Source organism: Stigmatopora nigra, chromosome 10, assembly GCF_051989575.1.
Source record: "Stigmatopora nigra isolate UIUO_SnigA chromosome 10, RoL_Snig_1.1, whole genome shotgun sequence".
NCBI classification, from domain to species: Eukaryota; Metazoa; Chordata; class Actinopteri; order Syngnathiformes; family Syngnathidae; genus Stigmatopora; species Stigmatopora nigra.
This window is the reverse complement of record NC_135517.1, coordinates 5,727,835-5,750,088: the sequence shown is the minus strand read 5'-3', so window position 1 is coordinate 5,750,088 and position 22,254 is coordinate 5,727,835. Positions and strand designations below refer to the sequence as shown.

General features: G+C 37.7%; 1 protein-coding gene across 5 annotated transcripts in view; it reads left to right on the top strand.

Annotated features, from left to right (window-relative positions):
* Positions 1–16,723, top strand: part of cfap20dc (CFAP20 domain containing) — a 43,092-nt gene extending 26,369 nt beyond the window's left edge. Inside the window, exons 5-16 of one of the 5 annotated variants that reach the window (XM_077727147.1) lie at positions 23–137; positions 228–381; positions 856–1,002; positions 2,160–2,332; positions 2,427–2,502; positions 3,996–4,121; positions 5,423–5,718; positions 8,610–8,966; positions 9,812–10,060; positions 11,726–11,787; positions 15,074–15,168; positions 15,225–16,723. In XM_077727147.1, the coding sequence (XP_077583273.1) occupies positions 23–137; positions 228–381; positions 856–1,002; positions 2,160–2,332; positions 2,427–2,502; positions 3,996–4,121; positions 5,423–5,718; positions 8,610–8,966; positions 9,812–10,060; positions 11,726–11,787; positions 15,074–15,168; positions 15,225–15,229 (1,855 nt within the window). In that variant the 3' untranslated portion in view covers positions 15,230–16,723. The remainder of the gene's footprint in view (positions 1–22; positions 138–227; positions 382–855; positions 1,003–2,159; positions 2,333–2,426; positions 2,503–3,995; positions 4,122–5,422; positions 5,719–8,609; positions 8,967–9,811; positions 10,061–11,725; positions 11,788–15,073; positions 15,169–15,224) is intronic. The other 4 variants (XM_077727146.1, XM_077727145.1, XM_077727148.1 and 1 more) reach the window with 4 other exon arrangements.
* Positions 16,724–22,254: the final 5,531 nt, after the last annotated feature.

Sequence of the window (22,254 nt, the reverse complement as noted above, 5' to 3'; positions counted from 1 at the left end):
CCCTGTTGTGCCTGTGCCATAGAATAACTGATGCCGGTCACCTTAAACGGCGACTCTTCATATCGACCGTGCATAAAGAGTTATCTGCCACACTCTGGCATGCCAAACTACCTTTGGCAGGAGTGAAACGCAATATTGTGAGTATCTGACTCATCCGAGACATTCTGGCGTTATTTTTAGGTCAGCTGTGCCCTTGACCATCCGAAATTCTTCCTCTCTCGTCTCAGTGGACCACATTGTTTGTCGACCTTGTGTCATTAACCGGGGAGTTGTTCAAGGCCACTGGGTTTTTGTCCCTTGATGGCATCACCTTGTTTGCCAACTGTAAAGTGCGGAGAATCTTCACTGTGAAAACAGCGCCAACTGTAATGGAAAGAGCCGGTAAATACTATCAGTTCTGTTGATCCTAATGTCCTAACTCTTACTCTCTGTTCAGTGGCCCCTTCAAATTCAAATATACATTGTTTCATGATATTGGATGAATTGTACGTAGAGCCTTCACATATCATACAAAGTGACAGAAATTAACAGAAAACATTTCAATCATATCAGAAATAGTGATAGTGACCATTCAGCCAATGTCTATGGCGAGCCAATGAGTTAAGACTTACGAATTTAAATGATTAAACATAATTGACATCAAGTTATTTTACTTAAGAGAAGCCGAGGAAGTGGAACTCGTACAAGATTCCCTACATCAATAAGTTATGTTTGACTTCAAGATTCAGGATTTTATTGCAGAAGAAAATAGCCAAACTTTGCTGTTTTTGACTTTGGAGGATTCACTTTTTTTATCATGTCAACCAGCATTACACCACTTGATTTTGCCCCATACTTATTCTACTTTGAATTTAGATGTATTTTTCAGTGGGGCCACTGTTGAGGAGCCGATCCCTCGCAGCTGCATGTTTCCACCAAGTGTTTGCCAAGAGAATCTGGTTTTAAACATGGAAGTCTTAGAGAAGGCCAATTTGAAGAAAACTAATACAAACACAGACGGCGGTAAGTTCTAATGTCTTAATTCTTTAAAGATAAGTGAAGGATTAGTGGTTACATGCTTAAATATTTTTGTCAACTACAATGTGCTCCAAAGTTGGTCTTAATAGTTTACTACTGTTTTCTATGCCTATCCACCAAATTGTCCACAATTTAATACAATTAAATAGGTACATTATTTGTGCATTTTTTTGCACCAAGATATTTGTACGTACTTCATCACCCACTATACAAAGAAATGCACCAGTAATTCAGTCCTGCAGCCTCTGTGGCCTCGTTTATCAGCACATATTTATTTGTTCTGACAGCCATTTCAGTGTTGACTCAAGCGGCTTTGCTCGCAAAAGACAGGAGTGCCCACCTACAAGAATAAGCAGATCATGATTAGCTTCATTAGCATACATTCCCTCATCACAATCAAATGGATTGCTATTAAAGAAGACATCTAGTTAAATGGCGACAGCCTTGCCTACTTGCCTCAGTGACTTGTCAGGAACTGTTAGTATGTTAAATTCACAATAACCAGCCAAAATATCTCAATTCTACGCAATACACATTTGACAACCTCTTGGATTTAATAATATGTCACTGCAAATTCATTTTTCCCACATTCTTTCAATAATTTCAGTTCAACTACAAAATGCAAACTCCCCACAGTAAGATCCAGACCTGGAGTCAAACCCTCAATCTCAGAACTATGGCACAAATGCGCGAAACACTTTAACCGGCCCACCTTTTTGAAAGTAAAGTAACATAATTATATTCTCAATTGTGTCACTAGTAACATAACTAGATTACTTTCTCAGAGAAGTAGAAATAACTAACTTTATTTTTCAAAAGTATCTTACAACAGTAGTTGTCAATACGATGCCCACTTGAACTGATATTTATTTCCGGGAATGAAATAGGCCAGTCGGAATCCCTCATGATACAAGGAAAATTGCCAATGGCAGCTTTTTTTTTCTTTTTTAGAACTTGTCTTGCCTTTTAAAGCTACAGTGGATTGATCGTACACTTCCAAGTGTTATCATCATTGATCATCATGCTGGGCATTACATAAAGTGCTTGTTATTTGCATCGCTACTTAAGCCCCAAGCAGTCTTTCTAAATGATAGCTGTTGTAGATCGATAGCTGTCAATAAGTAATGTGACTGTCTGTGAAGGACCTGACCGGCATCCTGCTGCCAGATCAACCAGTTCTTACAGAAGCAAGCCGCAGGCATCTCCACACAGAGCCTCAGGCTCGAAAGCCGAAGCATCGACAACATATGCCAGTAGAAAAGGTGTCCCAGCCGCAAATGCAATGGAAAAAGGAGAACCATGTGCTGAAAAAACGGTAATAAACAGCACTTCTATCGTGGCTCTTAATGATTTGGCCGGTCTTTTCATGTATAACTTCAATTATGGTTGTCCTTGTGATAATCCTGCAGGCATACCTTAATCGGACATACAGACAGGGTAATGTGGCAGTTGAAAATCCAGAACGATCATATCTTCATCAAGAAGGTAATGATTAATTTTTATGCAGTGATGTGAAAAAGTATTTGCCCCTTTCCTGATTTTTGGGTAGTTTGCATATTTATCACACACACACAGGTTTTGGACCATAAAATCAATTATTGTATGACACAGAGACAACCCAGAGAAAGAGAAAATACAGTTTCTAAATGATGATTTCATTCACAAAGGCAGATAAAATTACAAACTTCTCTGGCCCTCTCTGAAAAAGTAATTGCCCCCTTTGTTAATTCACAAAATAACGGAATTAACACAGTCCACACCCACACTTAATTACCACCACACTTAAACAGAATGAGTCAGACAAAGTTAAGTAGACTACAAGATCAGAGCATCATGCCACGATTCAAAGAAATACAAGAAGAAATGTGAAGAAGCAAAAAAGTGATGGACATCTATTAGTCTGGAAAAGGTTACAAGATTTCCATTTCCAAGGCTTTGGGGCTTCAGCAAATCACTGTCAGAGCCATTACCCACAAATGGAGAGAACTGGGAACAGTGGCAAACCTTCCCCGAAGTGGTCGGCCAACTAAAATTACCCCAAGAGTTCAACGGTGGGTTATCCAGGAGGTCACTAAAACAGAACATCAGAAGAACTGCAGGCCTCGCTCTTCTCAGTTAAGATAAATGTTCACGACTCTACTATAAGAAAAAATAACTGGCCATAACTGCTATCCATGGCAGAGTTCCAAGGCAAAAACCATTGCTGTCCAAAAAGAATATAAAGGCTCGTCTTATATTTGCCAAAAAACATTTTAATATCCTTTGCCTGTTAAACTGCATTTTCTATTTCCTTGGATTGTCTCTTTGTCATACTAAAATTGGTTGGATGATCTGAAACCTTTACGTGTGATATTCAATAATAATATATTATATAGATATTCAAAAAAACACAGAAATTGGAAAGAGGGGAAACATTTCTTCACACCACTGTACGTCAGCTTGATCTGCACATGAAAGCAGATTCAAACAAAAACTGGATTTTACATTCGCTTGCTTGTTTGATTTTTCCAAACCGCTTATCACAAGAGTTGTGGAGGGTGCTGGAGCCTATCCCAGCTGACTTCGGCCACAAAGTGCGGGTCACCCTGAGTGGATGGCCAGCCAATCGCAGCGCACAAGGAGATGGACAATCATTCCCTTTTAGGCTCATACCTAGGGGCAATTTAGATTGGTCAACTAGACTACCTCGCATGTTTTTAAAATGTGGGAGGAAACCGGAGTACCCGTAGAAAAACCCACGCAAGCCCGGTTAGAACCGATCTGGGATTGAACCCAGGACCCCAGAACTGTGAGGCCCAGGTACTAAATAGGGTACTTGGAGCCGCACCCTCTAAAAGGCCAAGTGCCTGACAAACTAGCATTTGAGAGGAGAAAGTTACAAGTCCAAAGCACAGCACCGGAGAACTACAAAGGCCAGAATGTATTAAAGGCACAAAACCCCTTGAGTTTTAAAATTGTTTTTTCTTCTGCCCCTGAAGAGCATACTCTTGTTGGCCACAGCAGGAGAAATGAGTCAAGGGAGAAATACAGCCCTCCATCCAGTGGAGTAGGGAGCAGACAAGAACCTTTGACATCGAAAGAAATTACACAGGTTCTAAAGGAAGGTGAGGCTTGCATTTGGGAATGTTGAAGCAGGTGGATTGCACTTCTGGGCAAAATAACAACACATTTTCTAGTAATTATTCAAATGGCATTTTAAGGGAGTTTGGTCCGACGTTGCACTGAGCAGACTGGGTTTATTTATCAAATTTCAAAGAAGTGAACATTCGGGAGATGGCCACGATATCCTTTTAAAAGGACACTAAGCGATTTAGGGATTTATTTTTAAATGAACCGCCATTATGAAGGATTTACACTGTAGATAAGTGAAGCTGGCATGACGTGTGGACATCAACATGGCCGTGAGAAAGAAGAAGAAGCAGCAGACAACGATGAGGATGAAGAACGTAGTTTGCACTTAGTAACAATGTGTCTAGGAGATTGATAACAACAAGGTCGTATTGTATTTGGCAATCGTCTTGACAATGTCATGTCCTTGCACCAAAGCATATTTGTACAAGAAAGGACACGGCGATCCCCATGTTCATTGTGCCCCGAAAACCTCTCACAGAAAAAAAGAACCTCCGGAAAAGCTACCCTACAACGCCTATTGAAGATTCTATCGATGATCCAATGTCTCTCAAAATATGACAAAGAAGACTCGGACTAAAGCTCAAACTAACCTATTTATTTTCAATATTATAATGTTTTCCCCATTGTTATGCACTTTACATGATTCACTCTAATGTGGTTATATCTGCACTAAATAGTATTTCAGTTCTCAATTTAATTCTTTGACCATTCAGCTAGGGCAGCTGCATCTTTCAGTGTTCTTATCCGTTATATTAAAGAGCACCCCATTTTCTAGTCTATAGACATTCCTCCAGAGCTGCAAGTTCCTTTGGACAGCCGTGCTCACAGTACTTAGTTCATTAATGGTAATGTGGCACGTTAAATAAAAGTCAGAGTGACATCTCCTGGGTCCAGGGATTGCCACTCTGTGGGCAATTAGAGGAAACGATTATACTGACGAGAGGTTGAATCGTGCTTGCTCATTCACATCGAGAGGTCCTGCAAGTTTGAGCTCAGGCCCGCTGTGGAGTTTGAGTGCTCACCGTGTCTCATGTGCACACATGAATGCTTTAGCTTTTTCTTAAGACTAAACCTAATCAAATAATACATTCCCATTTATCTCAGATGATTTACCGAAGTGAAGACTATGTTTTATTTGAACCTTCCTATGCCAATTGACAAGTTGGAATTTTTTTTAATATTGCTTGCTTGAAATTGTGTCATGAAAAAAATGTGTATTTTATTCTCCTTTATCTTACAAGCTTTTAAGCAGAATCCAATTTAAATTCACCAGGCACAAGTTCACCTTCACCCAGGCTAGCAGAGCCGCTCCCCAGCTCAACCAGGCCCACTTCCCCTCATGACCCGCAGGTCCGGAGCTGCTGGGAGAGTAATGATGAGGAGCCAGAGTTACAGCTTTCACTGCGGGAGAAGGTGTTCACTTTTGTGTCCCCACACCCCTCACCCGAAAGAGGCCAAGGCTGGCGTAAGCAGAAGATGGAGACGAGAGATGATCAGGTTCAAAGACCTAATGAGACACATGGAGTTGCCCAGCCTGGAGATGATTTCACTGTCCGTGAAAATGATGAGGTACACTCACTCTGGGGGGAACAAATTCAGTCTCTATCATGGTAATGTGACAATGTGTAGTGCAATGACCAAAGTGAAACAATTCCTAATTATGCTTTATAACCCCCTAGTTCTAATTACAAACTATTTTCTCCATAAAAAGCAATGCAAAATATAGCATTGCATGTAAACTTAATAGTTCACAGGTAGAAGCAATCGTAAGTAGAGGTACCACTGTATACATTGTATACATTGTGCCCTAAATGATGAATGGAAGTTCATGCTCGATACTTTAGAAACAGTAGTTTTGCACATTTTTGTTTAAGTCTAAATTCTCCCATTGGCCATTCCCCTCTGAGGGTTCATCTGAGGCAAAGTGAATACTAAATGTGAAATGACATCTACCAACTACGAAGTAACTCGTGAGTTCTGTTTCACACTGTTCATTTAACAGTGGGGAATATACTTCAACTTAAGATGTAAGTGGGGTTATAAAATCGGATAATAATGGTGTCAGAATTTAAAATATAATTTAGTTTATGCTGAGCAGTGAAATAAAACTGTTCAATTCAAAACCTACAGCCTTCAAAGAAATACTAATTGCCTTTACTACTTATGCAGAATTATTTAACATGTTTTATACTTCCAATGTAATGGGAAATTATTTCCAACTGTCTTACATTCGTTACATTTTAAAAATAAGCATCACAAGAATAATGGGAAACTAATGACTTCTTTTTTGAAAGGATTGTTTGGCAGCAACTTTGTTAAGTGTTGTGATTCATTATTAGATTTTGAACTTAAATTGTATTTCATCCCTAATTTAACTTGAAAAATATATTTAATATCTGCAAATCACTAACTGGGCGTCTCAGCGGACTCACAGTTCTAGAGTTTAAGGTTCGGTCCCATATTAATCCAACAAAGAAAATTAGTTTGCATTAGAGTGTACCCATATGTGCATTGGATGTAATTATAGCAATAATTTTAATAATGGGTGATTTAAGTTAAGTTAAAAAAGGAAATGTGTATCTCCGTGAATAACATGGCTGTGAAACTGGGTTGCAACACATGACTAAATCATTGCAATGCTAAGAGCTTTTTCTTGTTATTGAGCCACTAACATGATAAAGCACACACACAATTTATCTGACACATATTGGCTTGACTTAGATTTTCACTCATTTCTGACAAATTGCTCATTTCTTCGTTCACCTTTCAAGGTGTTGCGTCAAGTTCATGCAATTCTTTTGAGCCATTTGTTTTTATTAAACACAGATATATTAAAAACCTTGAAGGATTCCTCATGATCGAGGGAAGCACACAATGGTCCTAACTAAACTGGAATATAATTTGACTAAAATAAAAGTATACAAAGCAGAACAATGGTGTATTTTTAATAGAATGCAAACCAGTATGTTCAAAAAATATTCATTAATAGTTGTTTACTGGATTGCGCTTGAAGTCGAATGATGAAGGATTTAAGGAAAGAGAAAGCAAATAACATATGGCGCTGATAAGCTTAAGCCTCAAAGGGCTTATTATAACCTTTCACCCCAGAATAAAGCTTGCCGCAAATGGCACCAGTTGAGAGAAGAAATAGAGACAAGACAGTCTCTGTGCTTAGGGAGCTGTGTATTTCTTTTACGAAAAGTAACGACTGGATTTAACGACTTTCCATGTCCTGATATGCTACTTCCAATTCTCAGTTTTCTGCTCCAAACTGGCACAAAGTAGTCTATAGGGAGACTGCTTATAAGAGTATTTTTTTAACATTTCAATGAAAATACTCATCAGTCAAAAAAAAATCCCTATCATTGTGCTGTTTTTGTCAATGTGAGAAACATAATCTACTCAAGTAATGTTTCTCAATGATGTTAGCACTTTTTTTCCCAGAAAAATCACTTGTGCCATCTTCACTCAACTGCTATGTTCTTTATAAGCTGATATACACGAACCAACCTCGCCATTATGACCAATTGTTCAATATAATGAGCTCCAATTCATGATATCTATCAGTGATTCTTTCATCTTATCTCATTTTCTGAATTGCTTCATCCTCATTAGGGTCACGGGGGTGCTAAAGCCTAGGCCAGCTGACTTTGGCCACCAGACGAGGGCCAGCCAATAACAAGGCAACTGCTAGGCCACCTCTCAGTAATTCTGCTTTCACATAAATACAACGCTCAGTTTTGACTGACACTTTTAGAAAAGGTGTAACTGACCAATGTGGTTTCTTTCGTAGTTGTCTAGGATTAAAGCCACCTGATGGTGTAGCGGTTCACTTGCCTGATTTTGGTGCAGGCAAGGGGTTGATTCCTGCTCTTTTGTGGTGTGATTGTGAGTGAATGTGGCTGTCTGTCTTTTTGTGTGCCCTAGCGCTGACTGACAATGAGTCTGGGGTGTAGTCTGCGTTTTGTCTGAGGTCAGCTGGGATAGGCTCCAGCAAACACCGCAACGCTTGCAAGGATGCATGGTACGGATGATGAATGACTGAATGAATGGTCTTACATCAAACTGAGCTGTGTTCCCACAGCCTGGTGCCCATAGTTAGCTGGGATAGGCTCCAGCACCCTTGTGAGGATAAGCAGTTCAGAAAATGAAAAAATGTATGCCACATAGATTTCTCTTTGAATCGCCACAAAAATTAGAATTCCCCTCGGCTCAGTTTGGAGCTGTAATGTCAATTTACTTCCACTCCACTGTAGTAAATACTAAGTAAATAAATTAAATATGAGCATTTGTCACTATACCATTTGAAAGCCTAAGGCATGATGTTGTGTATGTATGATATGCCCAGAGCAAGCAAGGATGGACTCTGGCTCACCACCTTGATAATCTGTGACTAACAGAGAGATGCTTTTTCAATAGAGCACCAATCTTTATACAGCATATTTTTGGTGTTCTTCCAGGAAATGAGCTCCAAGGCATTCCCACATCTGACATTAAAAGCAGGCTCCAATTCTGACTTTTCCAAATGTCTTGATCTCAATTTGGAACTCAAAGTTTTGGAGGAGAAAAACACTGAGGAAACAACAGTAGATCATTGTCCAACTGCAAATGTTCCAGACCCTCAACTTGCATTCAGCAAGAAAGCTGAAATTGATGGAGTGGCTCACAGACATTGTCACTCATCCTGTGGTAACAGACTGGACCAGAAATGTGAGGTAGTTGAAGCTGAAGAAAGAAACCACATGGTTGATGAAAAGAACAGCATAACCCTGTTAAAAAGTCATCTTCAAGAAGACGTTTGGAATAACTCGCTGAAGGTAAGGCCAGGTATTTTCGCCTTTTTTATTTCCCTCTAACAGTGATTTGTAGCTTGGAAAATTGCATTCCATTGCTAAACATAAACTAAACTCACTCTGCAGATAAAATAAACAGCCGGATAGTAAAAAGGAACATGGGTATTTCAATGTTTTAAATTCGATACCAAACAGTGTGCTCACAGGATTTGATAATATGTTTCTTTAAACGATGAAACCCAATGTAACCTAATCCTTTTTCATTGTGTTTTTTTACCCTGATCTTGTGAATTTATATTGGCACATTATTTCGGCTTACACTGAGCAGAGAGGTTTCGGAAAGACAAAACAGTGGAAGGCTTGTAAACAATTGAATCTAGAATAATGCATTCATTTCATTTTAAGGATTGTAAAGTCATGGAAAAAAAGATGAAACTATATTTTATGATCACATGTTTACGGCGGAAATGGAAGATGTGAACAAAGTAAGCTAGGGTGATGTTACTGCCCAAGGGAGTTACATTTCACGGTTGTTGTTGTTTTTTTTCTCAGTTTGCGCAAATGTTGTGACACATATTTGCATCCCACATCATGGCTGTAGTACATGATCATGATTTGTTGCAACTCCTGACACACAACATGCAGTGGTGACCCTTCTGAGTGAAAGGTTGTCATAGAAATGTGACTATCCAGTTTGTTATCCCCAGGCCTTGTTTTATGTATTTTTATCCCCTAGAAATTGTAAAATCTGTCTTGCACTGCTCTGCCAAATGAATGTAAATAATACTCATTGATTTTGATGAGAAAATATTTGCCTTTGATTTGGAGTTCTCGTAGTCTTATAATTGATTCATTTTTTTGCTGTGTAGATTCTTCCAAAGGAGGAAATTAACGCAAGCCAGCCTGGTGTTTCTGGTGATTGGCACTTAAACCCAAACAGCAGTCTACTATCATACATGGTGGGAAATGATGAGCTCCAGATTCTTACAAGTCTAAAAAGGGAGCAGGAGGACAACGAACACAAAGCCTTAGGCTCTACTACATCACAGATCCGCCAGTGTAACGTCAGCACGAGCCTAAGCAGTGAAGAAATGTCTACCTGGGCACACATTTCCACGGTTGGTACCAGATTCTACTCAGCTACTTTAATCCCAGTAAGCATTGTGCACGTGTGCACTTACCATTGGTAATGATGACTACACTGACCCTCTATCTCCCTTCTGGAATAATTTTACTGACCGTCGCTGACCTGCACACTTGCTCATTTACATTTCAAGCTCCCTATCTACAGCATTGCAAAGTACTAACACACCTCTTTCTCTGGTGTGTTTCCTGCATTACAAAAGATTATGGAGATAGAAACACACTAATTGGTCTCTTGCTTTAAAAGATTCACCGGCACAATAGCCACCATTTCCCCCACATGACTAAAAAAAAAATATTTAGGTCATTTGAAATTATCCTCTGTGGTCTTTTTAGAATTCAAAGATGGTATAGAGGCTGGTGAAGGTCATTTGGATATATTGTGCATTAGCATAAGCACATTGCACTTAGGAAGGGAGAGCGCAGACCCTACGAAACCCAAATGGCTCCTCTGTAGGATTCCCAGGGAATGCAGTCATTATGGATGCTAATTTTATGAATCCCTTACCGTTCTACTACATATACCGCAGGTATCTGATAGTGGTTGAGTTTCAGGTATTAGCACTTTTATTGACCCTGTTTTGGAATGGCACCGCAAATATATTAGAGGTAGTTTCCCCAAATGAACTAGATAGGGCTTGACTTCCATGTTTCTGTATTTGGTTGCCCTGAGCCACTAACTAGAGATTGCTATGTTTGAGACAACAGTGAAACGTGTCTTTCCATGAATCAACATAGACAATATGCATGTATGTGTCAAGCCTTAAGTAAATATGACTGTCAATAGTGATGTCCTCATTTAGAATCCTGGCAATGCACCTGCTTTTTATAGGCATACACGGGAAAGCAAATGTTTAATGTACGATTTGAAATACAGACTTGACTTATATAGTAGATATTATGACACTTCATAAGACAAGAAAACACTATTCACCTCTACAAATGTGGAAATCTATCATAAAATGAATAGAATTTGTTTCTCCATGATGTGGAAGCAGATGGAAATTCTAACATTTTGTTCACCGAATGAATATATAAATTCCATACGGAGCCAACATTGAGCCGCAGGTGTGACTATAGTCAAAGATACATTATTCATTTGTATCATTATTCATTTGCATTTTGGTAGTATTATGTGCCCTGATACTCAAATATTGAAAAGATAGTATCTAAGTCAGTGTGCAAGACACCATTACACTTACAAAATAAATCACAAGCACGTTTGTGGTCCCAAATGAGATTTTTAGCTTTTGAATACGCTTTTGATTTTTTTTCAGAACACCACGATATATGTATTTATCGCCCTTTTCAAGGTACAAACCATCTGGCAAGTCTGTAGTGTATTCTAATTATTCTGGCATATGTTGGTTATGTCATCTGCACATTTTTTTACTGTTCATTTTTTGAGATCAACCTATTTTTCCAAAAAGGCAATTAAATTAAATTAAAGACATTATCTAATAGTACTAGGACAAATCCACAGGCCACCATTTTGGAACAATACACACATTATCTAATAATAATAATAGTAATAATAATAAATTATTAATACCATACCTTGGTTTATAGCGGAACTGAAGGGTCACTTTTTGGGAAAGTTTAATGATCTTTTACCCCCTCTCCCCTTTCCCCTTCTACAGCCAGGTAATGAAGGTCAGCACTACCAGAAAGAAATGAAACCACTCCAGTCATCAATTTCAAGGTAATGATTCATCTAATAAAGTACTATTGACACAACTATAAATGTATAATTTGGGGTAACCACGGCATAATTGTCCATATCTCTTTATGTTAGTTATTAGGCAGACACACTTATACTGAATTTTCCGGACTATAAGTTGCACTTGTTGTTGTTTTTATTTTTTCAATAGTTTGGCCGGGGGTGCCACTTATTCAGTGTGTCTTACGCGTGAGATTATTCACACAATATGATATCATTTCACTTGTTATTTTTACACTGAAATGCAAGAAGGCGCTTCAGGCCTGTGTTGATAATTTACATCAGATTGGAGTGGACTTATAATGTACACTGATACCTAAAATATTGCAGGAAATAGGTTGCAAGATCCAAGTCTATATTCTTCTTTCGTTATATGGCCAAAGTATGCCGACAATAGAACCTAGTAATTAGACAATATAATAAGACAACAGTCTTATTATGAGACATAACAATCCTGCTTGGTGTCTTACTAAAAGTGACTTGGTGTCTTACTGTTGTTAACCTTCTTGATAAAGTGGATCATAGACTCATCTACTCTAAAATTGAGTGTGATGGCTGCATAAGTGTTTTCTTTCTTTGTCATATTGAGAACTGGCTAAGAACTAAAATACATCTTTATTGATATATCTATTGAGAACTAAAATATATCTTTAAAAAGCTCTGTGACGCAAGAAAAGGCAGTGAACTAGATATCAAATTTGTTTTATTGTTCCTACAATATAAATATTTTATGACATGTCTGTTCTTTGTTTTGAATTTTTCCAGTGTGACTTGTTTTTTTATTTCCTTTGATTTAACATTTTTTGGGTAGTGGGTTACTCAGGTGCTATCATAGTCCGAAAAATATGGTATTTGTTTACAATGGATGAAAAAAAATACAATTCTTGCAGATAAATCTCTTTTCTTTTCTTGTTGGGTTTTGTATTTGTGTTTTATTGCAGCTGAAATGAAACACATAATAACTGACTGCAGAATTAAGGCTAAATGTCAGCTGTCAGCTGCAGATGGAGGCTCATCTCCCTCACAGATGAGGGCAAATAAATGCCTTTTGTGTGTGTTTTTTTCCTCCTTTATCTGCTGTTTGTCTTTTTTCACAATTGCACATTATTATCTTTTCGTTTTCTTCTGTGCCTCACAAAACTGATCGCAGGCATCTGCAATGCCATTTAAATAATCATGAAATCACTGCCAGGAGTTTTACAACATCCAAAAGTTTAGATGAAAAGTTAGAAGGCCATTGCGAGAAGATTATGTTTGAGTATTTAAGGTTGCTGTAGCTGTGAGACATGGCTCACATTTATGCATACTCAAACACAATATAACATGGACATCAGATTTTAGCTCATGGCCCGTCATAGTATCTCGAAATGCTCGTATGTCGAGGTGCTCGTATGTCGAGGTACCACTATATGTGCTATAATTAAAGAGCCTGCTTAATGCTTTTGTCCCTCACCTCATCTGTCCAGTAAATTTAAGCATGTTACAATAGCTGGAAGACTGATTGTGCATATTTAACCCCAGTCTCAGTCTTTGGAAGGTCCCGTCCCCGACTTCCTGTGTTTGGATCCAGTTTTTATTACCTAGGTCTACAATGTCTTCTGTGTCTGTGCTTGCTACTGTCTTGCTACTGCAACCAAGGACATTTCCTGAATAAGGGACAAAATAATGCTGTAATCTAATCTACTCAAGTAGGCAAAGGTATTACATTATGGACAAATTCATTCTTCTGTGCTGAACTACTTTTGATTTATTGATGAAAGGCAGTGCAATGATGTAGATGGTATAGATGGTTTCCTTAGTGTCTTTCTTAGCTTATTTGTCCCGAGGTTGTTTGAATACCCAGTGGGCCAGGAATTCTCCTCGCCGGATTGGATATTTGCTGTTGACAAGTACCTCAAACACTTTCCAGTCTCGAGCTTGTTGTTTCTCTTTTACTTTGAAGCGGGCCTTGATTTACATATTGATGAAAAGCTTCCGTGGATGGGTTTCATTCCCCTCTTTTTGGCGTCAAATGCTGACACTGCTCTGCTGTGGAGATCTGTCAGGCGCGGCTTTTGGAGCGTCCTGCAAGGTATTCTTTTTTCAAGGAGAGTTTTACAAGCAGTTGAAGTAATTTTGTTGCTGTTTTTCGTGTTGCCTTATTTTTATTGATTTAAAAAAAAACCTGTATATGTTATGTAGTTGCCCCGGTAGCTTTGCACTTGGTGAGATTTGGATGAACTTATTAAATCATTTATGCCAAGTCATAATGGACATTTTGAAGTCCAAATTTAGATTGTGCGAGCAGAAAAGTCAGATGACACCTTTGAGTTAGGTTTGACCATAATCCCACCATAATTACTCACACGAAGCAATATATTCTCAAAGGACACTTCATTATGAAGTCCATACAGAAAATCTATTCCAGGGTTGCCAACACAAAAAAAACAATTATTTCTTCCCCAAAAATAAATAAGTGTAATCCAATCAAGACAATACTAGAAACGCCAAACATTGAATGTGTCAAAGTAACAATGTCAATTCAGGCATTATTATCCACAGCTCAACTTCTTGTATTAGAATCTGATTAGATTGGACTATTGATGCCGTCAAGCGGAGATCTGGTGTTAAGAAGATGTATTCTTTTTCCCATTTAAAGTTTAATATGAAAACAAAAAGTAGATCAAAATGAGTGGCAGCACCCATCCTTGCTGTTGTTTCTGATGAGATGGATGTTTTATTTGCCTGCAGCCAGATGAATATTAAAACATACAGCAGAGAGGTTATCATTTCCTCATTAAAGATGCTATGATGTGATTTTATGAGTTGCATTGTCCAGAGGCAAAAGATGTAAATGGGTGATTATGCAACTGATGTGAATTATGTTTCAAAAGATTAATCTCTGCCGTCACATTTCCTCTGGAGACGTGTTGTGTTGAAATACTGTGTAGTGACTTATGTATAATTGAAACCTGTGAGAGTACGATCACAAAGAGAAAGAACTCACAAAAGATGGCCATGGTTGAGAAGAGCTATCTGGGTCAGAATGTTGTCAGATTCAATTCGCAGCATGAGTTGGGATAGAATAAATGATAGTTGGGCTAATACAGCGAGGCAAAGTGTGTATTTGGAAGTGCCCAAGGACAATGGACCACTAGTTAGTGCCTGTGACAGCGTATATGATGATAGGACCTTCGTTGTTAACATGTCATAGAGGCATTTTTTAATGTTCTGGCCTGCAGCAGGCCATAATGGCACGTGTTGTCATGGCTGTATGTTCTCTTCCCAGGGATTGGATGAATGTACTCGGCCCCCCTATTCTGCCTTCCAGCAGCCAGAGAAGGTCAGACAACACAAGTAACCATCATCAAGATCAAATCCAAGGTATAGTAAACCTTAAGGTTGGTCGTTCTGCCCCTGTGACTCTTATGTCTCTGTAGGTTAGGGAGAGAGAGCCCATTCCATCCTCTTATCGTGTCACCACACACACAATGAGCTTACGGAAAGACTATAGAGACCAAAGCACGCCATAAACGATGATTGGAATGCATTTGGAATTGTAATTAGGAGTGAAAACTCCACGAGAGTGACACTCTGTCCTGTTTAGGTCAAAAAAGACACGACTCTTTACAGGTCTTTAACCCTTTGACAAGACACACCAACAAGGTTAATTAATGGAACCTTTCCAGTTTACAACTTTTTTTTTTCCTTACACAATGTGTCTCATAATTAGTTTTCATTATCGTCACCTAAGTTCTGATAAGATAAAATGTTCCACCCGGAGCCTTCTCTAACCTTTTTAGCATTTAACTGCCTGTCAATTTAACAGCCAAATTGGTGTGCTTTAAAGTATTGAGGATTACAGAAAGGGTGGGGCGGAGTTCTTTATAGCTTCATAAGGTGATTGTCACTCGCATCTCAACTCTTGACTCATGAAAAAAAATGGCAGAAAACTTTTAAATCCACCTGAGTCGGAAGGTCACCCCGCAAGGCTCTCCCTTTATTCCGCTGGGAGAGTCTACTCACCATCATTATCACCTAAACGTGTCTGGAAAATATAGTGCAAACCACCACATGGAATAGGTACAACTGCATTATAGTAGACATTTAAAGGTGTTTAAAAGAGGGAGAAAACAGTATGTGTGCTTTTTTTTTCTTCATCTGTTTTGGCATTTTATTATATTATGTAGGTGTGGGTAATATTGCGCATAGTAGTCATCTTTTACTCTGTTGGTGAGCATGCTGTTTTTATTCATTACTTTGAGAATTGCATGAAGAAGAAAAAAACTGCCGAATGATGTTCTTGCTTCACTGCAGGGGGGAAAGAGTTTCTAAATGAAGAAGAGATGGAAGACGGGCATTTAAATCTGCTCTATGATCCTTGCATCAACTCCTATTTTGATCCAGGACAGAGAAATACTATGAACTAGCTTGACAGTTTGAAAAGCTTGTAATGTTGAATGATTCTTAGCCGATAAATTAGAGGACATTCACAGTGACTAAATGGCAGAAGTCTGTTTAGTGATTGGCAATTAATATCCTGCTTGAGAGAGGGTTTTGCATTTTGTCGTTTTTTTGTGACGCTAACTAATGATGTCATTTGTGGTCTTGTTAACATGTAAAAGAGAAGCAGACTAAAGGGGGTTCTTTTGAGTCATTAACTTTATGTGCACATCTGGTGGTGAAATCTCTACAACGGATCTATGGTAAACTATTTGTACGAACATCCAGGAAAGGGTTTTTTTTATTCTTCTTATTCAAACTGATTAGGATTCGAAATCTGAAATAATTTCAAATGAGTTTTAATGTGGTAATGTTGAAGAAAAAATTCCTTATTCCTAAAAACAAAACAATAAATGGATTTCAATTGTTAAATGTGTTAACTTGTATTCAATACAAGACGATCCTCTATATTATTATATTGCCGATTAATAAAACCTTTCATGTGAGCAATATTCATGGCTGATTTTTCTGTAATTATTTAAAAAGTGAAGCAAAGAAGTTGGCATTTCTGTCTAACAGTTTTAAGGTTTCGCGATTAAAAGCTGACCTTTGTTGATTATGGATACCCCTTCCTACACTGTCAGCTGGGATAGGCTCCAGCACCCCCGCCGCCTTAGTGAGGATAAATCAGTTCAGAAAATAAGATGCGATCTTAGCTCAGTAGTGAATACAAAGTTTAATGCTCATTTATCTATGTAATTATGTAAATAGTACTCATAAATCAACTTTCAATTACTTAATATTTATTCATGTTACAAAAGTTTTTTGCTAAATATAATTTAGAAAATATACTTGAAGCTATAAACACACAACTATGAGGCAGGTTTACCAACCACTAAATTTACTGTGCTAGATATTTACATAATAAAATATAGCAACACACTGCTATTCATCTCATGGGGTAAATCCCATTAAACTTTGTTGAGGTCACTGAAAAGGCAGTAAGTTGTACTACTGTTTTCTGGGTTAAGATGCATTTTGTCTCATTTATATTAACAGATAGATGTGAGGTAGGTAATCTATGAGGTGGGAGGGGAAGCAGTGTGTTTACCAACTTGAAATGTGGCTCATCACAGGATTTTTTTCTGAGCAGTAAGCGACATAATGAGAGCAACCAGAGCCAAGCAAAATACTCGTTTGTTTGTGTACAACACGTCTGAGGTGATGAACTTGACACTGCCTCCAGTCTTAACGAGAGGCAAACAACCAAAATGAGTTTGAACCGGAAGTGTCCGCCCATTGATAAATGTGTCATTCAATCAAAAGCCTCATTTAAAGTGGTGAAATTTGTTTTCTTCAGTTAAGCCCAGCTTGATAAGAATCTTACACCTGAGGGGCTTAAACTCACTTCCTATTTTGGCTTGTCATCAAAGGAATTCATGACATTCACAGTTCTGTGTGTAATAGAAATCTGAACTTTTTTTAACATTGTTATTTCATGCTGCCTCATAGTTCTGAACTGTTTACACGGATAAAACCCAACACCGAATATTGACCCTCCACCTTAGATCTGTGATGTATCTGGGTTCTAGAAAGATAGCTATATCTTAAACCCCTGTTTTTACTATAACAAACCATGTGTAGATTCATGGGCATGAACTGACACTGAGCGAAAATGAAACCGTTTAAGGGGCGATTCACACTTTTTTTATGATTCAGGTTTTCACTGTATTTCTGCTGAGCTTTGAAATGACACAAGATACCATTGCTCACTTGAGGCTGTCAGATGTCTTTCTTTGAGAGCTAAACGGGTGTAGAAATGGTTCCAAGAATACCCCAGAAACCTCGGGATTTGTGCAAAAAGGCTGTTAATGTCTGTTGGAGGTGCAAACTGCCTGGAGAAGAAAGCATAGCTCTCTGTTGGGCTATTTATGTTTCACACGTGTATATGAATCACAAACACCCCGTCATAATTTCTTTGAGGCACAAGCTATGAATGTGAGCAGTTGGATTTACTGGCTCTTATACTAACCCATGGTTAAAACTTGTTGGATTTATTTGACTTTAGGTGGGGATGAGCTATCACTGTGTAATCATCCCTTTGGTTTTTGGCAGCTGCTTTCATGGTTATCCAACCATACGTTCTGCACGCAGGTGAACGTGAACAAATATACGGCTGATTATTATTACTGTGAAAACAGGCACATATTAATTTTTAGAAATTTTGTGGACAGTCTCAAAAGAACTTCATTTTCTTATTGAGGATAATAACAATGATTGCTACTTCACTGTTTTTCACGGAGAGTTAGTAAGTATATTATAGGGATGTATTCCTATTTATTCTCTGAGCGCCATTTGTACAAAATTGTACTTACCCGGTAATGTTGCAATAAAACATTAGGGGTCCAACAAGTAATGGATTTAGAGCTGAATGACAATTTGTTGAGCACAGTCGAATAGAAATGGATCCTAATGCAAAACATTGATTAATATCATCATAATTTGAATATGTTTGGTATGGTGAGGATTATGGTGATAAGAGCAGTTTTCATTGAAATGTCTGAAATCCTTCAGAAAAAAATGGTCAAATCGATCAAAATTGACTTGAATTTATAATTGTTAAAGGTTACGAGTCCGCAAACTATTCCAAAATCCTTCAGAGACGAGAGACAGGCAACCCCCTCCCTAGTCAAATTAACAAATAATTCAAGTGAAACAGAGTAGCGCCTATAGATAAAGTTGCACAGCCGAATATATATTATTTTCGCATCCACAGCCTGCTTGGCTCTCATGCATATGTGAGCACTGACATACTCAACAAATCAGAGCATAATGTTATGGCAAAGCGCTAAGGGTTATCCCAGTTAGTTTAAAAGTAGAGGCCTTGAATGTTATAAATGTTATGAATATTTACATAACTGCTGGGAAACACAATCTAAGTAGGGTAAGGATTTAAAAAAGATCAGCTAGCGATAAGTCCACGGAGTCAAAATATTGTTCAAGTAGAACACTGTGTAATTTAATATTTTATGCAACTACTACTATGTTTAGAAAGGATCAGCCTAATTTGTAAGATTTTACACTTGCCACTGAAAGGCTTTCTGGGCATTCTCGCTCAGATTTCATCTTTGTCACTCAACATCCCAATACTGTCTGCTATCATACACTGCAATTCTTCAGTTTTGGGTTTTTTTTCTTTCATCAGCCTTGTTCCTTTAACCCATTTTCCCATAAATTGCAATATATATAACCACAGGGAGTTTCTCACAATAACTTATGGCATAAAAGGTATATATGAATTCTTTATTCTTCTATAAAAACTCCAACATTACAGGGATTTTTTTTCTAAATCTGCATCCAACAAAATGCACTGTAGCTGTGCTCACCTTTTTGGCTTTGACATGACAGCTGTGGCGTCGCACCACTAGAGGATATGGGTGTTTGTGCATGATAGTGGCTCTGCATAATAGCATTTCAGGCAGTGGGCCGTGGCTGGAAAGTTGAGCAGAAAAGCTTGGTGCGGGGTGATTATTCAGTAAATTTGGCTCAGTGTTACATAATGTTTGGGTGAACATGGAGCAGCTCAGGCATACATTTTCCGAAATAGGCAGATAGAGAATTTAATTCTTTAATTTCACCCTTGACTTGCCACTTTCTTTACTTGTCGCTGTACACTGCGCAGCTCATCGATATATATACATATATATATGTATATATATATATATATATATATATATATATATATATATATATATATATATATATATATATATATATATATATATATATATATATATATATATATATATATATATATATATATATATATATATATATAATTATTATTTGTATTTTTTTTGTGCAAGGAAGCATTGCACACAATTTAAAAATAGTATGCACTTTGCTGTTGCAAGGCACTATTGTACATTATTACTGATGTTATTCATTTTGTATATACTATTTACTTTGATCTGTGGTATTTCTGTGACTGGCTGTGACAATTTCTACTTGACTGACCACATTCTTCAAATTAAAGCGTGAAATTACCAGAATAAACTCCAGCTGTCTCACTAGACAACCTCTCGGGTCGGCTACGACGTCCAGGTGGATTACTTCCGGGCTTTTAGAAGCCTGGACCATAATGTTCACTTATATTATTTTTTAGCCATGCCATTATGTTCTTCATGGGTGTATGTAAACTTTTGACCACAACTCTAGGTTGCAGTATTATTATTTGTATGCCTTGAAATTTTTGCAAAGGTAAAAGAGGATTCAGTTCATAAATCATTGAAAAATACTGATCTAAACTACTAGCTATTCGGTAGCATTAAAATCATTACCAAATGCAGACATGTAGCCCAAGGCGGTTTGCACCACTGAAGACCCCAAAACACAGGTGCATAATGAAAGAGGCTAATTCCCATTGACTTTTCTATTAGTACTTTGAGTTTGAACTGAAAAACAACACTTGTAAAATCATTGATCTTGGCATTTTTGGGGACAACCACAACGATCATATCAGTTTGAAGTTTTACTAGGCGGTCTGGTGAGATTACATGTCTGTGCATTTTAATATAATATGAGATAATGCTGTCTCCCTTGCCACATAAAGTCATCTTTTTTTTCTTGGATGTGACAGTATTTTGGAGAATTGATCGATGGCCTTATTGCTACTCTATGTCTGTTGAAGAAGCATATCAAGACTGCTAGAACACTTAAAATGATAATGACAAGTTAAACTAATTCATTGTTGCAAAATGTGAAGTCAAATAACCAATTTTTCTGTGTGTTTTGGTTGGACTAAATAAACAATGAAAAATCCATGCAACAAATTGTCAAAAGCCGTAGCTGTCTTGAAACACGTTCCCAGAAAAGGGAAAATAAGATGCAAAAATGCAGCTTCTGTATTTGATCCACTGTTTCCTTACTGCTCAATTAATGTGACAGTTGAAAAAAAAGAGGAAAGGAACTAAGAAGCAAAAATACATTTGGAAAAAAAAGAAACATTATTTCATTCAACATCAGTTAAGGTCACTAATTGGCAAGTTGGGATTTTCATTTCTATTGGTAGTCTGGAAATGGTCTCTTTGCCATTGTGAATATATAACAATATCCTGTTAAGAAATAAGTGGGATCACGTGGCGAGTTGACATTTTGGATGTCTCAAACGCCATAATTGACTTCTAAAAATAGCCTGCCTATATCTGTGAGCAGACCCACTTTCCTTCTCAATCTGTATTTTGCTTTTTTTCTGCAAAAACATACGCTGACTTGAAGGAAGCGTGCCGCTTTTTGACTCTGCAGCTTCACACGAAGTCAAGGAAAAACTATCGCGTTCACTGCAAGGAGGCTGCTTCAAAGCTTAAATAGGCTCGTTATTAAGCTTGCATTGCAGAAGTCAAATAATATTTTAACATGTGTTACTTTGAATCGTGGCTGATGATATATGAACTAAGAACTAGCCACCCACCAATTTTCCATGGACTTTCTTTGTATGTATGATGATATGCTTCTAAATGAAACTAAGGCTGTTCACAATGTTATTTTCTTTCAGTCCCTTTAAGACAAAATACATGCTTTCTAGTAAATCCACAAAATAAATGATTGTAATAAATGTACTGTCATTCAACATCATAGAAGTAGAATATGCCTGTTCTAAATGATGGGAGGCCTCTGACTTTTTTTATGTACAAATTCATATAAATGTCATGTGTGAATTGCAGTGCAAACACGCCCTTTGCTGGCTATGTTTTGTATTACATCAAATCACCTTAATCATGATAATTCTTTTAACATCTCTGACCGTTAAAAAAATGCATATAGTACATGTTTTATACTGTTAGAGTCTACTGTGTCACCTTGAGCTTTCTTATTTAAAGGGCCATTTTATAGCATCTCTTTATGTTTACATGAGCACATTCAAGTGTTTACAATTTTTTTTTTCATTGTTGCACAAGATGTGTATGTGCGTTTGTACTGCGAAATACTAGACTGTAAAATGCGTCCATAATTTCAGACCTAGTAACA